Source organism: Orcinus orca, chromosome 18 (assembly GCF_937001465.1).
Source record: "Orcinus orca chromosome 18, mOrcOrc1.1, whole genome shotgun sequence".
In the NCBI taxonomy this organism is placed as follows: Eukaryota; Metazoa; Chordata; class Mammalia; order Artiodactyla; family Delphinidae; genus Orcinus; species Orcinus orca.
The window spans coordinates 60,886,304-60,902,140 of record NC_064576.1 but is presented as its reverse complement, the minus strand read 5'-3'; the positions used below and the strand labels follow the sequence as shown (position 1 = coordinate 60,902,140).

The 15,837-nt window shown below is 41.8% G+C and overlaps 1 protein-coding gene across 2 annotated transcripts in view; it reads left to right on the top strand.

Moving 5' to 3' along the window:
• Nucleotides 1-1,456: 1,456 nt before the first annotated feature.
• KPNA3 (karyopherin subunit alpha 3) overlaps nucleotides 1,457-15,837 on the top strand; it is a 91,671-nt gene continuing 77,290 nt past the window's right edge. Inside the window, exon 1 of one of the 2 annotated variants that reach the window (XM_004274610.4) lies at nucleotides 1,457-2,190. In XM_004274610.4, coding sequence (XP_004274658.1) covers nucleotides 2,122-2,190 — 69 coding nt within the window. In that variant the 5' untranslated portion in view covers nucleotides 1,457-2,121. Of the gene's footprint in view, nucleotides 2,191-7,514; nucleotides 7,609-15,837 lie in introns of those variants that run through there. The other variant, XM_049701064.1, reaches the window with a different exon arrangement.

Here is a 15,837-nt window from a genome sequence, read left to right as displayed (position 1 = left end):
GTGATAACTTGTTTTATTGTCTGTCTACTCTGATAGATATGAAGTTGTGTGGAGGCAGGATACCAGGCTGCCTTGTTTACAAATATATCCCAGTGTTAGTACGACTAGCCCATGGTAAGTGCTCACTAAATATGCTTAAAATTCTAAAATGGTAACTTACATGATTGGTGATAGCAAGTGGGTGAAGAGAAGAGGTACAAAGGGGTAAAATAATCTGAAAAGAGAAGTTCTTGTTAAATTGTAATGGAGATTGAGCAACAGTCTGGAAGTTTCTCTTCAATCAGGAGGAGTGGCAAACATGCAACTTCTATCGCCTTAAGAACTAGAGTTGAAGTAATCTATTTATTCATTCTAACCTTTAGGTGTTTTTTCTCCCCATCAACTGAGTGTTTGGACCAGGATCACACAATGTGAGGGCCTGGAGTTCTTAAGTGACTGATTCCCTAAAGTCCAGTAAAAAATATAAATCGACATTTTTAAATGAAGAAAAAAGAACCCAGCTTTTTGGTTTCCCTTGAAAAATGGGACCTTTGTCAAGACCGGCCCACGGTCCAATATGGCAACAATGGTCTGAAGCCTTTAAATGAGCCTGTGTTTATCAACAAGCCACCACCCACCACTCACAAAAGTGGCCCAGACATAGCCAGGCCAGCAAAGGCCTCTTAATTCATGACCCCTGGACCTCGGGCTCTCTAAGTCCCCTTTGCTTTGAAAGAATATCTTCTTCAATCTCTTCATGGTTATATTTCTCCCAACCTTTGAATGACCTCAGTGTCATTTGAACTGTACTATAAGATCACTTGTATCTGCCAGAGATTCTGAAACTAAATTATTTCACATACATTCAGAGAAGCCCACCTGCTCCAGAAAGCAACTATTAGCGTTATGGATCCAAATTTCCCGTGATCATTCCTACGATGACCCTAAAAGGAGATGCTAGACTGGAGAGTCTGCGGATCAGGGCTTGACTACTTCCTGAAGGCTGAGAAGATTATATGTGGTGGCAGAACGGAGGTATTGAGGGTACATAAATGCAGGAACTGCCAGAGTGGAGGCTGCAGAACGGGGCTTGGGAGGATGATGAAGAAACAGACCCTAGAGCGCTAATCTGTTCAGGTATTTATTGATTATTCACGACGTGCCAGGCACTGTATTAACAGAGGGTTTCAGCAGTAGACCTACCAATGTCCCTACTTTAACTGAGCTAATTCCGATGCAGTAAGCCAGGTAACACGCACACATAAACACATATATCACATAACATACATATGTACATGTCAGGTGGAAATAAATGCTAATTATAAAACCAAAGCAGAGCAAGGGAACAGCGAATGAGGGTGGCTGCTATTTCAGGAGACTCCCCCCACCCCACCACCCCCACCCCCACCTCGACCCAAAGAAGCAAGGGAACAAAGCACGAACCATGGATTCGTTTCTAATTTTCTAGGCTACGGGGAGAGAGGTGCGCCTCCCAGGAAGCCCCGCCCCCTCCCTGTCAATGGGGCGCAAAGTACCAACTCCGGGGAAGCTCCTCCCACTCCACCCCGCCCAGAGGCGGCCTTGGGGGCGGAGTCTCGCGCCCAGGCGCTCAAAGCGCAGCGCGCAGAAAGCCGCGCGCTTAGGGTTCCCGACATTCTCCTGGTTCGGGAGAGTTATCCCCGCCGAAGAATGGCATGCTGGGAACTGTAGTTTCCTGCCGCAGCTCCGCGTCTCGGGGGCAGTAAAAGCGGGTAAGTCTGGCTCCATTGCTGGCACATGACTTGCAGCTCCGAGGGGTTGTGGGGAGTCCTTGCTGGGGGGCGGGCGTTGGCGGGGGTCATCCCGAGAACCATCGGGCACATCCAGCCGGCTAGCATCCAGGCCGGAGGCCGCCTGCGTCACGTGACTCAAGGCTCTGCAGGCGCCCGCGGTTCCTCAGCGCTGTTCCCGCCCCGCCCCTCCCGTCTGTCCGCCTGAGCCTCCCCCGGCGCTGCTGCCACCTCGCGCTCGGAGGCGTCACGGAACGTGCTCTCCTCTCCCCCTCCCCCTCCCTTCCCTCCGGCCCTCCCCCACCTCCCCCTCCCGCGCCGAGACTCGCCGCCGCAGCCGCCGGAGTAGCCGCCGCCGGAGCAGCGCGCAGCCATGGCCGAGAACCCCGGCTTAGAGAACCACCGCATCAAGAGCTTTAAGAATAAGGGCCGAGATGTAGAGGTGAGTGTGCTTCCGCGGCTGGGGCCCGCCCGGCTCGCCCGCCTGGCCGCGCCGGCCCCGAGGCGGCAGGGAGGGGCGGGGGGCCGGCGCCGGGCTGGTTCTTGCCGGCTCGCGGTGGGTCGGAGTTGGCCGCCGCCTCTCGTCATCGCGGCTAGGGGCTGGGCGGAGCGGGCGGCGGGACGCGGGCCGGGCTGCAGCCGCCCCCCGGAGCTGCCGGCGCAGAGACCTGGAAATACCGGGGTTTTCGGCCCCGTCACGCGGGCGCGGCCTGCTGTCGGCGAGGAAGAGGTGTGGAGCTGAGGCGGGGTCCGCGGGCCGGGGCCTCGCGGGCCGGGGATGCTGCCGCCCGGATCTGTCGACCGCCCCACCGAGGGGGCGGCCGCGGCTCACGCCCGCTCCCCATGCAGCCTTCCGCCCGGCGCAGCCCCCTCAGTGCCTCCCGCGCTGCCGCACATGGAGACTCGACTCTGCCGGTCCCCGCGCCTACCTTCTGCGAGCCGGGCCCAGGCGGGCGGTGGCGGCCCGCAGAGGGGGGTGGGGACCAGCCGGGTAACTGACTTGTCGGAGGGTGGTGGATGGGGGAGGGTAGGATGCGCCAGGACCGTTTTCTAATATTCCGGTGCGGTTCTCTGGAGCAGTCGTGCTGAGCTTTTCCAGCTCATACTCTCCTTACTGCTGGCATTTGGAGCAAGCTGAAGGTGGACAATAGTTTACCATCTATTGTGTGGAGGCTTTGGAAGAGACGTTGTTCCGACCTCCGCGCACAGGACCTGTTTTCTGAGCCTTTTCTTGTAGTGGGGGTGTGCATAGGGTGATCATTTCTTTGACACGTTTTACTGAAATAAATTGGATACGTACGTTCATACGGCCTTGTATATATTTCTTGCTCCAAACTGGTGGAATTTCCAAATGATTGCAAAACTGTAAACATTCATCGTGGTCACTCTGTTGCTACTCAGCATGTTGCCATTGTCTCATTAAGGTGACATTAGCAGGTACTATTTGCAAACTCGGCTTATCCAGGCAGCGCTAGAGGTCTCTGCAGCTACCAAAAGCAGTGTAGTTTAATGCACAAACTTCACTGGGACTCTCACCTCTGGATATGTTAGGGGGAAAGTGTTTCAAGTCCACAGCCTCCTTTTCTAATACTAGGTGACATGATTTGCAGTTTTGTCATTCTTGCTAAGGGGCCATTGTGACTAAGAAGTGTGCATTTTATCCTGTCCTAAAGAGAGAAGGTGGTGAGGGAAAATAATGCCAGTCAGCGTTCTGTTTTGTAGAAAAATAGAGAAAACACAGGCCATTTTTTGGAGCTATAAAATTACATACCAATTAGGAAATACTATGGAATTCCCATTTGATTGAGACAAATAAAGTTCATCTATCTCTGTCTTGGTCATGGCTAAATTTCTTTTGTGAGAAATATTGATACTTATAAGCAAAAGTGAAACCTAGGAATAGCAACAAGAAATTTTGTAACTGCCTCTTGTTTTTGGTCCACTTGATGATAGGAGTTAAGTTTGAATTTTGCCCATCAGTATTTGTTCTTGAAGCTAACCCCTATTATAAAACAAAAGTTAATGTAGTTTGAAAAAATACGTGTATTGTTTGTACAGAAAAACTAATTAACAGTCTTTCCTCTCTTGGATACTGGTACAAGTTTTTGTCTTATTTTTTGCCCCTATTGTTTCTGGCAGCTCAGTGATACATAGTAAGGACTTCTGCACATAATAGGCACACAGTAAATATCTGCTGATAATCAGAATGTAACCAGTGACTTCTGGATGCATGCTTGCTAAGCCTTTCAGCCTGAAAATATTGGTGACATTACAATTCCCAGGATTCAGGAGGGTAACTAAGGCATGAAATAGCAGACATTCAAATGGTAGTTCCATGTGTCAGACACTATACTAAGAGCTTCATGATACCTCTTTTAATCCTGTGACAACTTTATGAGCTAGGTGTAGCATTATCCACACTTTACAGGAGGAAAGTACTTTAGATGAGGAAACTCAAGACTGTGTGTACAGCGTGCACAAGGTCATGGAGTGGGTATGAGCATTCATTCATTAATTGTTTATTGGGTATCTAACATTGTTCAGTCTGTACCTCAAGGAGTTTACCTTTACAGTTCTGTAGGAGTGTAGGAAAGTAAACTGATAATTACAATGCAATACATCAGTAAGTGTATTCTGAGAATGTGTGAGAAAATCCTGACTTGGAGCTGAGCAGTCAAGGGAGATGTTCTGGTTGATTCCTAGTGGATGAATGGGAGTGAGCTGATCCTGGATGAAAGAAAGTTGGCCTGGGAGAGGGAGAGAGCAAGGAAGGGGCATTCCAGACATCAGGGAGTGGTAATTGAAGAGTCCTGAGAATGTAGGACTCTTCAGTTACTGCTGTAGTAGGACTGCTGAGAGAGAGGGATGCTAGAAATGTGACTAAAGGATGAACTGGGGTCAAATCTGATCAAGTGACTTTATTGTAGAATTTGGTATAACTGAGACTAGACACCATATCTAGTTTAGTCTTACCCATTTTAGAAACTATATTACACTAGAAACTTATGTTGCAGCTTAGCTCTGTGACTAAATAGCAGTGATTATCAGGCTATTTCAAAAACAGTGAGATGTACTTTGATGAGATAGCATTCCTACTTTTTCACACATAGGATAGATAAAAGATATAAATTATACAGCCAGCTGATACACAAATAAGATGCTAGGCGCAAGAATAAAATACATATTTTCTAAAAATAAAAGTGTGGGGTTATGCTAGGGAATTGTGAGTAGGGAGAGGGTTCAGGAAGAAAGTAGTTTCATAGTCATTCAGTTGGGAATAGCTTCATAGAAGAAAGGTTGGTGAATTTTATAGAAAGTATGGACTAAACTTGAACAGGGCACCTGACAAATTAGTGAATAAAGATCCAGGTGAAAAAGAAGAGATTAGATTAAGGAGTGAAGAGATGAGACTTCCAGGTGGCTTGTGGTGGTCTGAGAATATTTTTGTGGCAAAGAGTTGCTTGGAAACTTCTTGATATAGAGATCTGAAGGAATTTATTCTAGAGTAGAGTTAGGAGGTGTAGCATGATTACAGGAATGGAAAAAAGGTGACTGGCAGTAATATCTAGAATTAATTGTGGAGGAATGGTACTGTTATCCCATATGTAAGGAGGAATTTTCCCAAAAATTGAGATCGGGGATGGTCCTAACATGGAATGAGGATTTGAACCTCCTCCTCTTCCCTTGTTCTCTTCCTCTTCTGTGTGAAGCTCACAGGAGAGAAAAGGGATAACGCTTATCCTGAGGTTTATAGATGGAGGTAGGGGAGGGAGTAATTATCATGGACAGCAGTTCAAGGCTTGGGTAGGGTGAATGGATTTTGTAGCTACCACTAGGAAATACATAGTTCCATTTAGTAAATACTTAAAAATCAAACATGCAGGTAACTGCCATCCAGGTCAAGTTTTTCTTGCTCCTGTACACTTCAAAGATATGACATTTTCATCAGTGACAACTAATAATTATTTGAAAATTCTTAACACTTACTGAATGTTTACAGTCAACCTGTACCAAGTACTTTATATGGATTATTTATCTAGTCTTCACAGTCCTGTAAAGTATGTATGTATTATTATCCACATTTACTTCCAAGGAAATTTGAAGCCTGCGGTTCTGAACTTACTAGCCCCAAGTCCTAGGTGGTTTAAGTGGCAGAGCCGAGACTTAAAGTGCAGCAGCATGACACTAAAGCCAGAACTCGTGCTCACTGTGCTTTGCTGTCTCTTCACTGAGTGGAGCCTAAGACTTGGCTTGTATGGATGCACATCTGAAGGTTAATTAATGGGGAAAATATTTAATAAATCTTGACTATATCAGGGAAATTCCTATTTTGATATTTTAAAACCTTGCAAATAAAAACTTTTGTCATCCTATTTATCATTTGATTTATTTACCTTCTACTTTTTCACTTTTGCAAAGTTTCCTTATTAGTAAGAAGCCAGTTCATTGGTTTCACTGAAAAATAAGAACCCATATCTTTGGCCTTAACACTTAAACTTTAGGCTTCAATTTCTAATACTAGGGATAAATAAATATCTTCTCATTTGTAAATTCATCTAGCACTACCAAACTTGCTTCTCTCTTTGGAACCTTTGTTGGTAAGAAATACTACCTAACTGTTCAAGCTTCAAACCTTATCCTTGACTTTGACTCCCTTCTTCCCTTCCTTCACTTTTCTGTGTTAGTCATCTGATGAGCCCTCATATTTTTACCTTTGTTACCAACCTTACCACCCTGCCCTAGTTTAGGCCCCTATCACTGTCTCCTATACAGGTGTGATAGTGCACCTGGTTTCCCTGTATCTTCCCTCCCCGGTGAACTTATGGATTGATCTTTCTGAAACCTTTTTGTGTTACTTCCCTGGCAAATCATCCCATTGCATTCAGGATAAAATTAAAGGTCCTTAGCATGCCTCACATAATTTCATAAAAAGGTCTGCCTTGGGCTTCCCTTGTGGCACAGTGGTTGAGAGTCCGCCTGCCGATGCAGGAGACACGGGTTCGTGCCCCGGTCTGGGAGGATCCCACATGTTGTGGAGCGGGTGGGCCCGTGCGTCATGGCCGCTGAGCCTGCATGTCCGGAGCCTGTGCTCCACAACAGGAGAGGCCACAACAGTGAGAGGCCCGCGTACCGCAAAAAAAAAAAAAAACACCTTCAGAAATTCTCCACAGGGCCTTTCCTGACGAATAACATACTACAATCAGTCCCTATTTTTTCCCTTCTCTCTTTTTTTTTCTAAGTGAGTTTTCCTTTACCTCTTTGGGATAGGTTGCTGTGATGTACAACAAATTCTGTGTGTGTATTGCACTTGTTAAAGTATGTGGTCTGTCAAGAAGCCCACTCATGGTAGGGACCTTGGGTCATTTAGTGACCAGTATATAAAATTTAATAAATACTCTTTAAAAGAGACTAGATAATGTACTTGGGAGTGAAAGGTACAGTATTATTCTAAAATATTAATAATTTCTTTTGTTATTGACTTTATGGCATTGATACTGTTGCCTACAACCCTCCTTTGACAATCTCTTCTGCTATAATGTATTTATGTAACATAAACTCATTCTTGCTTGAATGATAAAGAGGAATGATGTTAGTTCATGCAGAATTCATGTTGGTTGATATTTGATTTTTACCAGCACATTAACTATTTAGCCCTCCCAAGTAGCAGCAGTTGAACACAAGTAGCTGAAGTACAGAAACAGTTGAAAATAGCAAGCCCAGGAGTATGCCTCTTGGCTCCAATTAACCATATGTTCTGTCTTAAAGGTGCTGATTGCTCCAACCGTCTTGATATATTTCCCTCTTTCTTCCTAATTTTGCAGAACATGAAGTTTTCAGGAATCTATACGTCATATAGCAGGTACACTTATAATTATCTTTTCTCAAATTCACTATCTGGACATACAATCTTTCCTGGTCCTTCTGCCTCATTGATTACTCTTCTTTGGTTGGCTTTGCTGGTTCTTCTTTCTTCCCATTGATTATAGGCATGCCTTGGGATTCTGTCCACAACTCACTTCTCTACTGGCTTTTTCTTACCCACATTAGCAGTTCCCTTAGTTTGAACGGTCACTTCAGTGTGGGGAACATAAATCTGTTTTAATCATCTGCTGGAAATTAATCACATGAGCATCACATCAGCTTCTCAAGCTCAAAGTGTTTAAAGCCTTTGTTTTTTCTTTTTTCTGTTTATGGCATCATCACTCTCACTGTGACCTGAACTTGAAATTTGAGAGGTTTCTTGGACTCCTTCCTCATCTTCCACATTCAGTCAGATGCCAGTCATGTAGCTTGAATCTCTGTGCTGTCTCTGGATTTGGGCCCTGCCTCTCTATTCCACTGCCTCCAGCCTACTTTCAGCCTTATTACTTATCATCTAGCAGTTTAAAAGTTGCCTCCAAAGTGGTGTTCTTCCTCCAGTTCATGAGATGTTTTAGTGAGCCTGATACCTGGTTATTTTTCAAGGTTCTGTGTCCATCCGCCACCCCCCATCCCGACACCTTTAAGCTCTAGCAACACTGAACTTCTTATATGCTTATACATAATCTGGAATCCGGCCCTCCCCTGCTTGCCAATTCTGTTTCTATTCTCAGGGTTATCCTGCTGACTGGAATATCCTTCCCTCCCTCCTGTTGCCTGGTTAATTCCTACCCCTCTTAAATACTCACCTCTGGATTTAGCTCTTCTGAGAAATCTTTCTGAATCTCCCCTCACCCCCCCAGGTTGTTAGGAAACTTTCTTCCCTCACTGTGGTTAGATAATATATTTTTATTATGTTTTATCTGTTTCTCCTATATGTACCTCCATTACCTAGTTCTTAGTACAGTGGCAGAGCAAAATAAGCACTAAAATATTTCTTAAATAAGTACCTTCATTGTAAGTACCACCAGCACAATAATTTTCCTAAAATATGCTTTTTAACTGAAACTTCTACTCTTCAGTGCCTTTTTTTTTTTTTTTTAACTGCTTCCCAAATCAAGTCCAGACTTTTTATTGTGATAGGTAAAATATTGGGAGATTAAGACACATTTATAGAGAAATAATTTTTAAAATTTTCTTATATGTCAGTCATGACAATTTACTCCTGAAGATTTACATACTTCTCTAAAAAATAAGAGTGCATTCTTAAATAAATACCACATCACCCTGACACAATTAATCATTTCCTAGTAACAGCTAATGTAATCTACATTTAAATTTCCCCAGTTGTCCTTTAACTTTTTTTTTAACTTTTGGTTGTTAGAACCATGATTACACAAGATCTGATCACATTTGGTTATGTTTCTTAAATCTCCTTTAAGAGACTCCTCCCACCATGGTTTTTTTTTTTAACATCTTTATTGGAGAATAATTGCTTTACATTGTTGTGTTAGTTTCTGCTGTATAACAGAGTGAATCAGCTGTATGTATACATATATCCCCATATCCCCTCCCTCTTGCGTCTCCCTCCCACCCTCTCTATCACACCCCTCTACGTGGTCACAAAGCACCGAGCTGATCTCTGTGTGCTATGCAGCTGCTTCCCACTAGCTACCTATTTTACCTTTGGTGGTATTTATAAGTCCATGCCACTCTCTCACTTCGTCCCAGCTTACCCTTGCCCCTCCCTGTGTCCTCAAGTCCATTTTCTACGTCGGTGTCTTTATTCCTGTCCTGCCCCTAGGTTCATGAGAACCCTTTTTTTTTTTTTTTTTTTAGATTCCATATATATGTGTTAGCATACAGTATTTTTCTCTTTTCTGACTTTCTTCACTCTGTATGACAGACTCTAGGTCCATCCACCTCACTACAAGTAACTCAATTTCGTTTCTTTTTATGGCTGAGTAATATTCCATTGTATATATGTGCCACATCTTCTTTATCCATTCATCTGTCGATGGGCACCTAGGTTGCTTCCATGTCCTAGCTATTGTAAATAGTGCTGCAGTGAACATTGTGGTACATGACTCTTTTTGAATTATGGTTTTCTCAGGATACATGCCCAGTAGTGGGATTGCTGGGTCATATGGTAGTTGTTTTTAGTTTTTTAAGGAACCTTCCTACTGTTCTCTATAGTGGCTGTATCAGTTTACATTCTCACCAAAAGTGCAACAGGGTTCCCTTTTTTCCACACCCTCTTCAGCATTTATTGTTTGTAGATTTTTTTTTTGAATTTTATTTATTTTTTTATACAGCAGGTTCTTATTAGTTATCTATTTTATACATATTAGTGCATACATGGCAATCCCAATCTCCCAGTTCATCCCACCACCACCGCCACCCCAATCCCTGCCACTTTCCCCTCTTGGTGTCCATACGTTTGTTCTCTACATCTGTGTCTCTATTTCTGCCCTGCAAACTGGTTCATCTGTACCATTTTCTAGGTTGTTTGTAGATTTTTTGATGATCGCCATTCTGACCGGTGTGGGGTGATTGTAGTTTTGATTTGCATTTCTCTAATGATAAGTGATGTTGAGCATGCTTTCATGTGTTTGTTGGCCATCTGTATATCTTCTTTGGAGAAATGTCTATTTAGATTTTCTGCCCATTTTTGTATTGGGTTTTTTGTTTTTTTGATATTGAGCTGCATGAGCTGCTTGTATGTTTTGCAGATTAATCCTTTGTCGGTTGCTTTGTTTGCAAATATTTTCTCCCATTCTGAGGGTTGTCTTTTCATCTTGTTTATGGTTTCCTTTGCTGTACAAAAGCTTTTAAGTTTCATTAGGTTCCATTTGTTTATTTTTGTTTTTAATCTCCATTTCTCTAGGACCACCATGTTTTTTATTGTGGTAAAGTATACATAATATAAAATGTACCATTTTAACCTTTTAAGTGTACCATTCTGTGGCATTAAATACATGCACATCATTGTGTAACCATTCCCACTATCTGTCTCCAGAACTTTTTCATCTTCCCCAACTGAAACTCTGTCTCCATTAAACTAACTACATTTCCACTCTCCCCAGCCCCTGGCAACCTCTCTTCTTTCTGTCCTTATGAATTTGACTCTTCTAGGAAGAGTAAGTAGAATCATACAATGTTTCTCCTTTTGTGACTGACTTATTTCACTTAGCGTAATATCTTCAAGGTTCATCCATGTTGCAGTGTGTGTCAAATTTTCCTTCCTTTTTATGACTGAATAATATTCCATTGTATGGATATACCACATTTGCTTATCCATTTATCCACTGATGGATCCTTGGGTTGCTTCCACCTTTCTGCTGTTTTTCCCCACCATTTAAAAAATGCTGTTAATTTTGTGAAGAAGAAATCAGGTAAGTTTCATGTGTGTGTGTATATATATATATATATTTTTTTTTTTTTGTATGCGGGTCTCTCACTGTTGTGGCCTTTCCCTTTGTGGAGCAGAGGCTGCGGACACGCAGGCTTAGCGGCCGTGGCTCACGGGCCCAGCTGCTCCACGGCATGTGGGATCTTCCCGGACCGGGGCACGAACCTGTGTCCCCTGCATTGGCAGGCGGACTCTCAACCACTGCGCCACCAGGGAAGCCCCAGTTTCCTTATATTAAGTCAAGCCACGTGAAATTGCCATTTTTGAGGTTCAAAACAGCCAAATATCAGCAGTTTCATATGGTTCAACCTATCAGACTGTCCTAATTACTGGATATGTCTTTCTCTTTGTGGTGTTGCTTAACTTGTTCCTCCTATTTCTTACGACCCTCTGAATTTTCTGTAAACTGGGGGTTAGTTTGAAAGGCTTAATTATCTTTAGTTTAAGTATTTTTGATTTAAATAAACCTTCAATTGGTGATGCTGTGTGCTTCAGAATATATCCCAATATTGATGTTAGACTGATCAGGCGGTTCAGATGATAAAGAGTAGTTTAATGTCATGATGTCAGAGTTACCATATTTGGTGAAATGAATTTTAGTTGTTTGGGTGAAATATGATAGACTTGAATAATATTCGAAGTGAAAAAGTCACCTGACTTCTTGCGATCCAGTAAAGGAGTTAGAAAGTGTATCTAGAAAATCTTTAACTTCAAAGTCAGTGATATTCTCTTTCCATGACTGATAGCATCCCTAAGTTGACTTTGTTTTCTTAGCATAAGGTTTGGCTATATTCTCATTTCCAAGTCTCTATTCCTTTACCTTCAAAGTAGAGCAGTATTAAATATGTAAGGAGGATGTAGCTATACTTCGTCATTTTGCCATTAAGAAAAAATTTGCCACAGCTTAGGATACGAACATTAACAATTAAAACATGGTAAAATGAATCATGACTATATTAACTTGGAATTAATCATTCTGAACTGTTGAGTTTTCTGGGTTATAAGTTTATTTGTTTACATACCAAGTTTTCTTTTATTTTGAAATGCCAGTGTTTCTAAAAATGTCCTATGCATGTCTCTGCCTTCTTAAGTAGAATATAATTTAGTTATTTTCTTGGTTCTTGAGAATCATCGTTATGCATATGGCTATTACTTTTTGCTCTTATGTAAGTGATGCCTTCGAGTTCTTAGGTTTGTCAGAATTTTGGCCTTAATTTCTGTGCTTATGGAGTTTTTGCTCTTCATAATTTTTTTTGCCTGTCATTCCCTTGCTCTTAGTCTGTCAGCTTTTTCTTTGATATTGTCAGCATGTTTACCTGTAGTAGCTCCTTTCTTTCCTTTTAGTTTGTTGCTTCATGTAGTTTTTATCCTAGTGACTTAGATAACAGATTTATTAAACACTTATGTAGCATTTGCTATGTGCCAGGGAGGCATTGTTAATTCCGAAGACTGTAAATACGAATAATGCTGTCCTTGCTCTAGGGAAGTTCAGTTTGGTGGGAGAGACCGATATCTAAGCATATGCTTAATGTGCAGTATGATAGTTCTGTGATATAGGTACATAATTTGCAAAGTACTATGAGAGCATGTAGAAAGGGAGTGACTATATCTGGGGGAATTGAGTAAGGTTACGCAGAAGATCACCCTTGAGCTAGGTCTTGAAGGAGGAGTTTGCCAAGACAGAAAGAAAAATAACATGAATAACAGTGACTAAAGTCATGGAGTGTTGAAAGCATAGCATGTTCAAGCAACAGTTGATATGGTGATCTTTTATCTGTTCCCCTTTCTTTTGGAAACAGCATTCTCATTTCGCCTTTGGAAGCTACTCTTCTTCCATTGGATACCTCTTGGTGGAATTTTTCATCTAAATGCTCCTGCTTTTTTTGGTTAATTAAAGTGCTTCACTTTTTCTGGATAGTACAAAATAGGCCCATCAGATGCTGTCCCCTGGCATTTAAATCTTGAGTGAGCTGATACTGGGACCTAAGTGATTCATCCTGGCAGAAGTACTGTGAAGAAATCTTCCATTAATTTCTGCCACCTAGATCTTTGGAGTTGCTTTCATCCTGATTTTTTCATAGATCTGATTCTTTAGCTTTTCCTTTGGTTCTTTGAATTGTGCTGTATTTTTCCAGTAATTCTCCTGTCTCCCTGCTTCCCGTTGTATCTTAAATTAACTCAAATCTGTTTTTTATTGTTTGCAACATATCTCTAATTTAAGGTGAAGACTGTCCTGGTTTGGTTAGGACTGAGGGAATTCTCAGGACACAGGACTTTTCAGTGTTCAGACCAGGAAAGTCCTGGGCAAACCTTAACAGATTGGGTACTCTAACTGAAACAGTTCGGAGTAAGGATAACAAGTTTTGGGAGCCAAACGTTGTTCAAATGGAAATATTCAGTATGCAGCTGAAAATAACGTGTGCAGAAATAGCTTGCTCCAGTTATTTTACTCAGAAGTTATCTGAATTCTGAACTAAGTGTGGGGGATAAAACAATGAAAATAATGATAATCAATGATTATCGATATCAATAATCAATGACTGTTGAGCACTTACTATGTACAAGGTACTCTGCTTATAAGAATAATCTTAAATAATCCTTACAAAATTGCCATTATACAGATGAAGAAAATGAGTTAAGTAATTTGCTTAACAATTTATTGACTGGAGATGTATTAACACGTCTTTTGTTATCCTAACTTTATCAACTGGAGATGTACCAATACCTTTTTAGAGAGTGATACAATTAACATCACCATGCAAAGTTTTTAGAACTTAAAATTGATCAAGGGTTCATTATACAACTTAATGATTGTTGTTATTCACATTTTGCTCCGTTAGGTTTTTGTTCCAACCTTGTGTATATTATAAATGCAATTTTCAAAAATGATGCATCGCGAAATTTTGAGTGAAGAAGAATTTTTCAGGTGAATTTTATGCAGGTACTTTCTCTGATTGTCTGAGCAACATATATACTGGTGTCTCAGAAGATGATAGTTCTTCAGAATATAGTTCTGATTCAGACAATGTGAATATTAGATGGAAAAAAGACAAAAAAACCTTAGTGATTGATTCTGATATGGAAAGTGAAAATGAAACTCATGGTGCTGGAGAATGCTCCTTTGTTTCTACAGAAGAGTGGATTGAAGACGACATTTCACGAAAATTAGAAGACTTTAATAGGCGTGTCAGGTATAGCTTTTTTTTTTTTTTTTTTTTTTTGCGGTACGTGGGCCTCTCACTGTTGTGGCCTCTCCCGTTGCAGAGCACAGGCTCCGGATGCGCAGGCTCAGTGGCCATGGCTCACGAGCCCAGGCGCTCCGCGGCATGTGGGATCTTCCCGGACTGGGGCACAAACCTGTGTCCCCTGCATCGGCAGGCGGACTCTCAACCACTACACCACCTGGGAAGCCCCTAGGTGTAGCTATTGAATGTAATAACCCTCAAAGTGTTAGTGAAATAGCAGAATTAATTTTTGGTAATGACTTTGTTGAGTTGGTCACTTCCCAAACAAACGTGTATCACCAACAGAATGAAAAATCATATAAAAAGTATGATAAGGCTTTTCAATGAACTGATGTAACCAATAGTGAAATGAAGAAGTTTCTTGGATTAATAATTTTGATGGGACAGATAAAGTCACACTGGAAAGAATATCCCGACTGATCCCTTACCTGAAACACCTATCTTTCCAAAGATTATGACAAGAAGAAGGTTCAAACAAATAATGACATTTCTTCACTTTAATGATAACTCGGAAACTCCACTTCTGCAGGCAGAATTTCAAAAGTTAAGCCTCTTCTGGATTATTTTCTACCAAAATTTCAATCGATTTATATACCCAAACAAGAGCTATCACTTGAGGAGGCAATGATAAAGTGGAGAGGATGACTCAGATTCAAAGCCTGTAATACGGGATAACTTACAAAATGTGGAATTTTGGTCAGGATGGTTAGCAAAAGTGAAACTGGATATATATGCAACCTTGAGATTTACACAATTGAAGGAAAGAAACTGCAAGAAACAGTATTATCAGTCCTACAATCTTATCTTGGTTTGTGGCACCATATTTACCAAGACAGTTATTACAATAGTATGTACACATCTGAAATATTGTTGAAAAATAAAATCAGTGTTTGTAGACTATAAAAGAGAATTGTGGTCTACCAAACCAGTTAAAGGAGAAATCTAAAAATCTACAGAGGGGAGAAATGACATTCTTACGGAAGGGAGAAGTGATTCTTCTTATATGGAAAGATGAGGCTAGTCTGCATGGTGACAACTATTCCTGAAGCCTCCGTAGCATCTACAGGAAAGGAAGACAGGAGGACTGGCCATCAGGTAACTAAGCCCACTTCTGTATTAGGGTGTAATAAATGTATGAAAGGAGTTGATCAATCTGATCAATATCTGGCAAACTTCAATATCCTCCAGAAAACTCGAAAATGGTATAAGAAAGTGGGTTTCTATCTGAGCAATTGTGGTTTATTCAATGCGTTTAAAATTTATTGTAGCCTTAATGCACAGAATAAAGTGACTTACAAGCAATTTTTGTTAGCAATAGCTAGAGAATGGGTAACTGACTGTTCTGGTGAATGTAGTGGTAGTCCCGCACCTGGTCCTTCTTGTGGCATTTCCAAAAGAACCCCCCACTGGGACTTCCCCGATGGTGCAGTGGATGGGACTCCTGCTCCCAATGCAGGGGACCTGGGTTCGATCCCTGGTCAGGGAACTAGATCCCACATGCATGCTGCAACTAAGTTCGCATGCCGCAACTAAGGAGCCCTGGAGCCACAACTAAGGAGCCCACGTGCTGCGA